This window comes from Cyclospora cayetanensis, unplaced genomic scaffold (genome assembly GCF_002999335.1).
Source record: "Cyclospora cayetanensis isolate NF1_C8 unplaced genomic scaffold, CcayRef3 CcayRef3_contig_115, whole genome shotgun sequence".
NCBI lineage: Eukaryota > Apicomplexa > Conoidasida > Eucoccidiorida > Eimeriidae > Cyclospora > Cyclospora cayetanensis.
Window position 1 is genome coordinate 1,041 of NW_020312054.1, and position 10,220 is coordinate 11,260.

The 10,220-nt window shown below is 47.4% G+C and overlaps 1 protein-coding gene across 1 annotated transcript; it reads left to right on the plus strand.

Moving 5' to 3' along the window:
- Positions 1–653: 653 nt before the first annotated feature.
- Positions 654–2,649, plus strand: LOC34623686. Its single transcript, XM_022736800.2, has 5 exons — positions 654–872; positions 1,253–1,351; positions 1,589–1,675; positions 2,010–2,086; positions 2,505–2,649. Exons 1-5 carry the CDS (start codon positions 654–656, stop codon positions 2,647–2,649), a joined length of 627 nt encoding a protein of 208 aa, XP_022586956.2.
- Positions 2,650–10,220: the final 7,571 nt, after the last annotated feature.

A 10,220-nucleotide genomic window follows, 5' to 3' on the forward strand; every position in this document is an offset into this window, starting at 1 on the left:
AGAACGGGTAGACAAGACGCTAAACGTACACTTTCGAGCTGTGTGTCCATGCTGCAGTAGAAGCAGACGCTCGTGCGTGTGGCTTGAGGGGCAAGGGCACATGGCGGTTTATGTCGGAGCCCCAGCCGTTCAGTATCCCTAGAGCCGACTTACTGCCAATTAAAGATAATATGAAGGTCTCTGGGCGGCGTATTGAGTTTTATTTGCTGTGAGACTGCGGGTGCAGCTGCTCTGCAGCATGACCAAGCAGCTGCGCTCCTCTTCTCTAGCTTTCAAATCTCCATGGCGATGCGCTGCATTGGTTGTTTTGATCCAAGGCTGTGTATCTTCTTTCATCAGACGTGAATTCAAAGCCCCACGTTGGCGCTCCGTCGCCCGTAATCATAGATCCACGAACATTCCATTCTTCGACTTTTCTCCATCAGTGTGAAAAGGGGGCACCTTTTACGCAGTGGAGGGGCCCATTGGTGGGTTAGATTCAATAAATTTAAATAAAAATCGTTCTGTATTCATGTAATGGGACAGGAATACCAGCAGAATACCCTTGAAGCTGTTAACACCACTTGCAGCCACTGGCAAAGAATTCCCACGGTTCAACAGCGGTAACACAAGAGGGCGTCGCGCTCGGTCATCTTCGTACTGCGAAAATGAAGATGGAGGATAATCATCTCAGTACCAGCAAAAGGGAATCCAACCCGCTCCTCTCTTCCCGGCAAAAGGCTAGGAGCGCCGTATTGCTGTCAATACAGAGCGACATAGGCAAAGGCATTATGTATAACATCCGCCTCTCCAGGTGGTACCTTGCCTACTGCTCCCTCATGGCGATCGCCACCCTATCACTTGTAATCTTCATGATCATAGATGTACACTTTGTAAGCAAGCTGCTGACTATGACCAGGGTTCATTGTGCTAAGAGCTTTTAGGCGGTTGGGAATGGCGTTGGCATCGCTGTTGACGTTTAAGGCATATGCTCGAGAGTGCACAATACAGTGCTGCTGCAGTCTTTTGCCGCATACTTGATGTGCTCGCATTTCTGGAAGCTTCTTGTGGCTGAGGCTTTTATTTGGTTTGTCCGAACGTTGCCTTTTGCTGCTCATGCCTGCTCTTCCACCATTTTCGGTCGGCTTTCTGTGTCTGATGTTTGTTCCATGATAGGAAACGCCTCTCCGAGTAAAAACGCGAAAGTGCCCGAGGCATTATTGCTCTTTAGATCACCAGTGTTTGGCTTTGGCGTCTTGGTGTGTCTATGCAGCGGAAAAACCCCATCCCCATGTGGGTGTGTGCCATTGATGGCTTCATCACTTTCTCTCTATGCTTTGAAACGATTGCAGACATTATCCTTCTTGGAAAGGTATGCTGACTTTGACTCTTTACGTAACCCTCCAGTGTTGTATGCTCGTTGCCCCCTCTAAGTCCTTTCTCTATGGTTCCCCGTAGAAGCGGCTTAGGGCATGGCTGGCAGCTTTGGGATCCGGATCAGGCTTATTAGACTCATGGCGAGTCTCACCAGGAACATGGGCTTACATTTCCCCTGGGATTTAATGAATTCAAATCTGGTGTATGAATAATACGCTTTCTTGTGGCGCAGCCGTTCTGGAGCAGCGGATGGCACGTCTTTGACTTCTCAGTTGCAGTTGTTTGCTTTGTTAGCTGGCTACTCTTGCTTCTTGAAGTGGTAAGCGGTAATAGAGAATACTGCTAGGTTTTCAGCGTTGCGTTATTGCATCTCTACCATATAGAGATGTGCGTTTACCCAATCCGGTCTGTGCCGTGTGGGGTGTATAACCTGTCACTTACAAGAGTTCGCTAACAGCATTTCCATGAAAGTCTACAGTGTCAACAAGTAGTGCAGTGATTCGGGTGGAGTATTTGCATAGATGGGGGGTCGCTCTGTTGATATATTCCATAGGAAGCGAATACGTTCTCTGTACCCATGACTTCACCGCGTGTCTGCCTGAGGAGTCCGAGCTGTTTTGTGCATAACATTCTGTTTGTTTCTGCGTCTTCAGGTTGGAGTAGTGGATTCTGTAGACGAGTTTGTGACGGTCATCCTTCTTACTATTCGATATGCAGCACAGTTTATCAGGTTCGGCCCACGTCTGACGATGTACCACACCCCGCTTCTTTCTCTCCCTGCGTTCTTCTTCATCAAACAGTTTCCCAATGCCAGCTGTTTTCCTGTTGCCACCTCTTTTTTGTTTTGTCCATTACGTTCCTCTTTCCAAATATTGGCTGCATTGATGTTCTCTTCGTTCCTGGAATTCTCCTGTATTAACGTTAGCAATAAGGGCCATCGTTCCTTCCCCCTGATCAGCGTCTATTCCGCTCTATACTTTCTTTTAAAAGATTCATTACGGGGAGCTGTTGTAGTTTATATAAGTTGAAAAGCATCAACACCACCTGCTGTGTGCCCTGCTTTGGCAGTTCCCACGCATGCAGTGCTGCACAACTAGTACTATGCTACATGACTCTAAGGTACCTCTTTTCCTCTTTTCCCGCTGCAGAATTGTGCGCTTCATTCGGAGTGGAGCCGAGGCGCAAGACTCGCTTAGCGCAGTGGAGGAGCACGTGATTCGCTTCGACAGACCAGCGAGCCGGGCGGACACTAGTGTTTCAGTTTCCATCCCTGATGGAGATACAGACCCATGAATATGTACCCTTTAGCTACAGAATGCACCATGTTGTAGGTTTTTCTGATATGCTCTGTGCTGCCACAGCCTCTGAAGCTGCGTAAAGCTTCCACAGCATCTGAAGCTGCCTAGAGGGGTTCATTGCTGCATGCTCGTGTTTAGGCTACTAGTGTATTTGAACGGGTGTATGTTGCTGCATGTGCATGAGTGCGTGTGTTTGGAGGGGCGCAGCTCTGCAGCGCATAATTATAATGCGCTATGAACAATTGGCTCCGTTTCCTCTGTAGCTCGACTATATTCTAGAATTGCAGAAACCAGAAATTTTTTTCGCATGCGGGCATTGGGGTTTCGGTGAACCCAGTTGGAGCATATTTTGTCGAACTTGTGAAGTGTTGTGCCATCCAATGTAGCGCTCATTTCTGAAACGCAATGCCACTATAGTTCAAGCATGAGTTTAGGGCGCGCCCATTTAACATATGCTGAATGTATGTTCTTAAAGTGTCTATCCAGCCGGTGAACATTCAGTACGCTTCTGACAGTAATGCAATGGGTGTAAGGTATGTCTTAATCAGGTTTTCCAGTTAGAGAATGTTGCTTTGGAACATGATTTTTTACTTGAAACCTTAGTAGACATCTACGAGCCCTGAAGTGTACATAGAGCTTTTGTTCTGGTAATAATATGAAGCCCAGGGACGGGTGAAGCATCTACATTATCCCCCAACTTGAGCTTTGCCACTGCTTGCAACCCACGTTGTGGAAACGGGATCCGGTCCTCTAAAAGTTTAGTCGCTACAAAGCTTTACTGCTGCATTGAATTTCGAGAAATTTATCCCGTATAATAAGAAGTCATGTGCGGTGGACATAGCAGAAAGTTCTGCAATGCTTATTCGCACATACTGACGTTCCTAAACGAGAAACTGTTGAGACCGATACCTTGGACCTGAGCTTGGTGGAAATGCAGTGTAGGATTAGTGCGTCCGGTGTACCATCAAGAAGGAATTAGTGACCTTATGTAGACCCGCAATTTGTCATTAGTTTTAAGGTTTTTATGAGCTTACGTTATTTGTGGTGTGGATGGAAAGCTGAGCTTGATGGTAAGAATTTTATAAGCTTACACCTAGTAGCCCATTTGAAGAGTTAAGAGTCTGATTATTTTGTGAGGCCACAGGGGTTGCTAAGGGCGTTACGTGGAGTACAAGCAGAAAGAGAGCATTGAACTCGAAAATCAGGGTAGACGTGTGTGTAGAATCGGTGCCACCATGTAGGCATGACAGGTGAAGAGGAGTTCCTGGGGCGCCGGTGATACTTCAATGCGGCCTAAGTGCTTCGCCATCCTTCGACGAGGAGAAAGGGATTCTGAGGAAAAAGCATGCTAGTTAGGATTTCAAAACGATAGGTTCAATGCATTGATTATTTGTAGTTCGTCTTTGACTTCAATGTGTTATAACAAATTCGGTCACTAACCCGACGCAAGAAATGGGAATATACCGAATTGTATAATGAGGAGAGCAGGTTGATCCTGGGATATGAGATACGCACTATTCCACTGCTGCTCTGCGTGAGAGGCAGTAAAGTAATTTTGACATTTTGAATTCCGTTTCGGCGTCCTAAGAATCGGAGAGGTCGTCGCGTGATATGTGCTAAAAATGCACACACATTAAATCGCTGATGCATGTGAGTTAGCAGACCTATCCGTAGGCTGTATTGGGCCCCTTGGCTTATAGACACCACACGACTGAACTTCAATCCTAACATACAGCTATGACCGTGTGTGTCTCCACAGACGATCCCTCGATAAAAACTGTTCTTTTATTGGCGTTTACTGATGATTTCTGATGCTGTCGCAAACCTTCACACTGCAGCGAAGAAAGCGTATTCATGAAGGTGCAGGTATCCTATATGGAGATATCAAGCCCGATGCCCACTTTGCAAAACCCATGCACAATAAGCCCTTGAGGGGCCCGTGTGTTATTCTTTAATAATAACAAACTACGCGAAAAACATTTATAGCAACGATAATTCCGTTGCCGTGCTCGGTGGGACCAACGCAATTCTTGACCAAGACGTCCAAGAAAGTGAATCTCAATCCCCACACTTCTACTTGTACAACCCTAATTGCAGCATGTATGCAAGACACAGACCATATGAGAGCGTTTCCTTCAACAGCCCTTTTGGGCAGCTTAAAGGCAAAGATTCCATTAAAAGAGCCTGTTAGTAGGAACTGCGCCTAGAAGGCGCCACTAGTCAAAGGAGAATAGCTCGACCAATATTCTAGCGGCCCCCTCCTCAGACTAAGACCTCCAACGACAACCACTTGCTGCTGAGTTTGGGTGCCACCAAGAGTTTCTTTGACGCTATGGGGTATTAAGGCTCCCCGATTCTGGCAGGAGGCGTGTGGGTGCAGACAATGTACACGATAGCCAGGCTCTTCAGCGTTCCTCAAAAAGTTAGGCTTTATCTCAGCAGCCGATCGACATCTTTCCTGTTGTGATGATCAGTGAGATTATTCCACAAGGACGCCCTTGGTGCTAACAACAATCCCCACGTGTTCAAAGTGATTATGCCTCTTGCTGCACACCCGCAATTCAGACCCCGGTAGGTTTATGCAGAGAACTTGGTAAGAAATGTAGTTCAATGCTTTCAGTCTCTGTCTGGCAAAAGAAGATTATTTTGAGGTGGGCTTTTGCGTGCAGGCCTCGTTGGGGATTTTGGTGTACTAGCTTCCCATCGACACAGTGGGACTCGACGCAGCTCAGCCACAAGCAGCAGAATAAAAGCTGACTTTCCGTAATCTACTTTTCGATTAGCCCTGCACATAGTTAAGCTAATCGTGTAATAATGCTGAACTATGCGAAAACAATACAGAGCTGAGTCTTGTCTTGAATCCTCTTATATATTAAGGCTGATCATCAGAGTGGTTACTCGCTTCTGATGTATATTATTATGCACCTGCATTTACCCGCCTTATGGCTTGAGGGAGCTCTTAGACTAAGGGCGTGCAGATCCCCTAGTTCATTCAGGTGATGGTGCTTCGAGCGAGCCTTCACCTACAAATAAGACAGCTGGATGTGTGATTGTAGAGATAGCTTACTATAGAGCTCGCTGTGGGGCTTTTAGACTGTGAGCTTTATCACTTAGATGAAGCAGCATTTTGCCGAGTCTGCCGGCAACGATGATGGTGCTATTCTGTATCTGGAACTGCGGCAGTCTAACAAGAACCCGTACAGTCAGAGAAGTCCAAAAATCTTCGGAAGCCCCAATAAATTAATAGCACCAAGTACAGGCAAATGTTTTGGTTTCCGCTGCCAACGATCTGGGAATAATAACTTACTATACTTCTTGCGCGGAATGCATCCCAGTCTACCAGAAGATTAGTGAGAGCTTTCCCAATGTAGGATGAATCCACCATGTGTTATAATATGACCTGCTTTGCGCAAACGAGTACGGCATCCGGTCGTCCTCGACATGGTAGTACTTTATTTTGAGACTACGGACCTCGGCAATACTAGATGAAGCATGGCGCACAATTGCGATAGAAACAGTAACTCATCACATTAGGGGCGGTTGCGGTGGACGCCAGTGAATCGTTAAAGAATCCCGAGAGTGCGTTGCATATCACGATAGTCATTGCTTCAATCTAATTTGTCATAAAATCGTGTGGCAGAATTCACCCAATCCAGCGAACATCTCTAGGATTACCAAGATCCTGGAAATCTTCCCAAGGTACGCTAAGGGCCGATGGTCCGTTTGGACAGTAAACTGACGCGAATATAAAATCCGCCGGCACTTATTTAATGCACTAGCGTAAATGGGCCTCCTGGGCTTTAGTGAAACAATAAGCATGACAAGCAATGTTTTGGTGTTTCGGCGAGCTCATAGCCTGTGAGGAGAAGATGTCACCTCCTGCTTCGTCACTATCAATCTTTGTTCGAAAAGCTGACGCCATAATTCGGCAATGCAAGTACTCGAATAGCTACAAGAAAGCCCATAAGTTTCCTTGCTGGGGCATCAACCCCCTCCGTCGAGGTGAAAAAGCTGCGATTTCTGAAGTAGCTGAATAATGAGTATTGATCCAGAAAATCTAAGAATGCAATTTCGGGAAGATGTTACAAGTCGTAGACCTCTGCACCGCCTTGGCGGGTCTTTAAGAGTAAGGGCCCCATGTTGATTGCTTTGAGTTTTGCTGTGCCTTGCTAAGCTCCTGTATCTGTGTGGCGTATTGCGTGCAAGCCACGTTGGTCATTTGGGGTAGTGGCTTGTACATTTCCCCGAGTGGGTGACAGGGGCGCTTTAGCAAGAAGTAGTTGGACGAGAGTTTCAATATAATTTTGACTTATTCTTCGGCATGCCCTTAGTTAAGCTCGATTTCGTTGTTCGACGTAGAGGTGGTTGAATAGCACGCTGTCAATTAAGCTTGGAGCAACGCTTTCTCACAATCATTTAAGGCTAGCAAGATCCGTCCTAGCTTGTAATGTGGAGAATGGTGGCCCTGTATTAGGCTTGTTTTGGGGCTGATGGCCGCGATAGGCTATGGGCAAACATCACCCCTCGCCATTTGCGTGTTTGTGTACAGCGCGTAGCTTCATCTGCGCAGAACCTCTTGGACACGATTCATTAATCAAGATCAAATGCACAAAAGTCAAGAACTAAAGAAAAGACTGAGGCTACCTGTCGACAGAAGAACTCAGCACAATCGCACTGGGAGGCCAAGCTGTATACCGAACAGAGGGTAAAAATGAGAAGTACATTTAGAAATGTTCACCGAGAGTCTGGAGAAAACGGGAATGCGAGCACTGAAGTGAGCGTGAGAGGGACGCAGAAAAGTCCTACAACGCGTGAGCAGCGGATATCTCCAGTTATACCTGCGTCGACTAACAGGAGGAAAAAGCCGGAAAGGTACAGCAAGAGGAAGGAATATAGAGACACACACAGGGAGACAGAAAACTAGACAGCAGGAGTACACGAAGACAAAAAGCCGGGTTTCAATGTTTTGCAGGTCATATACGCCGTTTCGACTGCTGATAAGTACGGTACTTGCCAAACTTGAGGAAAAACAGCCGAAGTCCTAGGTCGCCGGGTATGGCCTGGTAAAATACGGTTTTGAGAAGGATTGATCAATGGCATGTGAGGATGTTCAAGAGTCAGAGCTAAAAATTTATGGCTACGTGAACCCAGTGTCTATACCTGTCCTACGGAAGAAAAGTAGGTGTAAGAACGAGCTACATCCCCTGCAGGCCGTTGAAACCGTTGGTTTCCTCGCTACCTAGAGGCTGTGGCAGTCTTCCTGTATTCAAAGCTCCAAGAGCTTCTGCCTAGTGCCAACTAAAGCCATCGTTTGCTTCAGGGATAATGTGAGGGTAAGTGTGACACTTTGAATGAAAGTTTCTAGGAAGACGCCCTTGAGAGAAGAGCTAATAAACGTTAAGCTGCACCTCAAAACGTTTCTGGGGAGACATGGAGCCGAAGAATTTATGCGAGCAGCGTGTCCCTTTTACGCTGTCCAACTCAAATGTTAGGAACCACTTAGGATTGCCCTACATGTACGTTTACAGATATAGCTGCATTGCCTGTATCAATATTGGGGAGTCTCCCACCCTGGTCCCATGACCCTCAATATACTCTGTGGCAAAGTGAACTAAAGCAGCAACTCCATCCTATCCTTCGACGAGCTAGACATGACCGTCGTGTATGGCACTAGCAGCGAGTCGTTTCACTTTCAACAGAAATGAAGTGCATGATGCTGGGTAGGTCCAGTGTCAAGCATACGCACTGGCAATCAAGGCAAGATATATAATAAATTCCACAATGCCGTTCTGTATTAGGCGAGACGGAAGGTCCAATGCTGCACCTAAAGTGTGTGTGGCTTCCTGGAGGCTCAGTGTTTGCGCTTTGTTTTCTGGATTGTGTAGTGCAATATAACTTAGTACAAACGCTCACTGCTGTAAATTCCTCTGCCTGCACTACACTAAATCACTTCGTTTTCCCCGCGCATCCTCCAAATTCCAATTTGAATACAATTCGGACAAGTCGAGGCTCCAGCCCATCGCCAAATATGTACGATGCATGCGACGTTTCATAATGCTAGATTTAAACCGGAAGATCTTGCAGTTGCACTAGGAATAGGTAGCATCATGTACTACCTAAAATAATTATGCAAAAATAGAGGCCCGCTGTTTGCAAAACCTCTAGCTGTCGGCGCAAGTGCAGTGCTCTTTTTGATGTGAAAAACTGAAGAAACACATGTAATTGGGCGTGATGGCGCACACGTGCACAAAGTGGCACAGGACAAAACACATGCAACATAATCATTGTGCGCTTTGATGACCATCATCCTGAGGCGAATCACCAGTGGCATCTGTGGGCGACTCACCGGAGGGCGAGCTTCCAACAGCGCCCTCTAGTGGGGTAGGGGCTGATGCTGCGGTCGTTGTCGGTGGAGGCAATACAGATGCGGGTCCAGAGAAGGGACCGAGATGAGGTGTCCACTGAGTTGGTGTCTCTGTCTCGGACGGTGGTGGCATTCCAATTGCGTGTCCATGGAAGGGACCCCGAAGAGGTGCCCCTTTAGCTTGTGTGTCTGCCTCTGACGGTAGTGGCGTTCCAAGCGGAGCCCCAAAGAAGGGCCCTTGCGAATGAGGATCTACATATAACGATGACAAGCCAAGGGACGTTTGACTGTGGTCAGGGTGTGCGCCATGAGGTAACTGACTGACCAGGGGACCCAGCAGTGAACTGGGTGCCTGTGAAGAAGTACCAGAGCTGGATGTCGTTGGAAGGACCACCTGACAGACAGAAACTGGGTGAGAAGGTGAGGAAGTGGGAGGGGGAGCAGGAAACATGGGAGAAGTGGTTCCTAGTGACATTCCAGCAAATAGATCGAGAGTTGACCCATCACCAGTGTGATAATGTGCTTGGCTGTCGGGGACGGGTGCAGAAGGTGGCGGGGCACTTGAGTCGCCCAGCACAGTTGACAACAGTGGTCCCTGTGCACCACCTGGGGTTGACGAAGTGGGATCCAGGGTTTCTCCTCCAGCCTGCAGTGTTTGGTCAGCAGCCGCTCCATCTTGGAGAGGGGCTTGCACAGGCTGAGATCCCGGCGGGAGGACAGACTGAAGGACACCTTCTGCAACCTTATGCACGTCCAATAAGAGGGGTGTCAGACCTTCAGTGAGTGTCTGATACTCTTCTCCCTCTGAGAGAGGAACCAGCTGCGCCTTGGCGGCTCCTTCTTCATAAAATATAGACTGATAATTTGCTGCTGCCTGGCACTCTGCCACGACAGCACATATTCTGGAGTCAGTAATAATTCGCTGCCTCCGGTTAATGCGCGCAGAGTCAAGCAGTAGAATAACGCTTCCCACAAGGTCCTGTGGGACCTCAACACCCTGATTCAATACAGATTGAACGACTTCAAGAGCAGCTGTACATGCGCTTATCGCCGTTTGACCTAAGCGCGCCTCTGAGAGCAGCCTGGACGAACGTTCTTCTTCACTTACTGAGCCCATCCCCGGAGCTGAGAGAGACATAGGTTCGAAAAACTTTATGAACTTTCTTAATTTTTTTTTATGACGAGCGTTAGCGTCTCTCTCG

Bases quoted from the DNA above. Each gene is read 5' to 3' on its own strand.
- LOC34623686 (XM_022736800.2), top strand. From the start codon at position 654: ATGGAGGATAATCATCTCAGTACCAGCAAAAGGGAATCCAACCCGCTC. The intron at 873-1,252 runs GTAAGCAAGCTG...GTGTCTATGCAG, and splicing joins TGATCATAGATGTACACTTT to CGGAAAAACCCCATCCCCAT. The intron at 1,352-1,588 runs GTATGCTGACTT...CTTGTGGCGCAG, and splicing joins ACATTATCCTTCTTGGAAAG to CCGTTCTGGAGCAGCGGATG.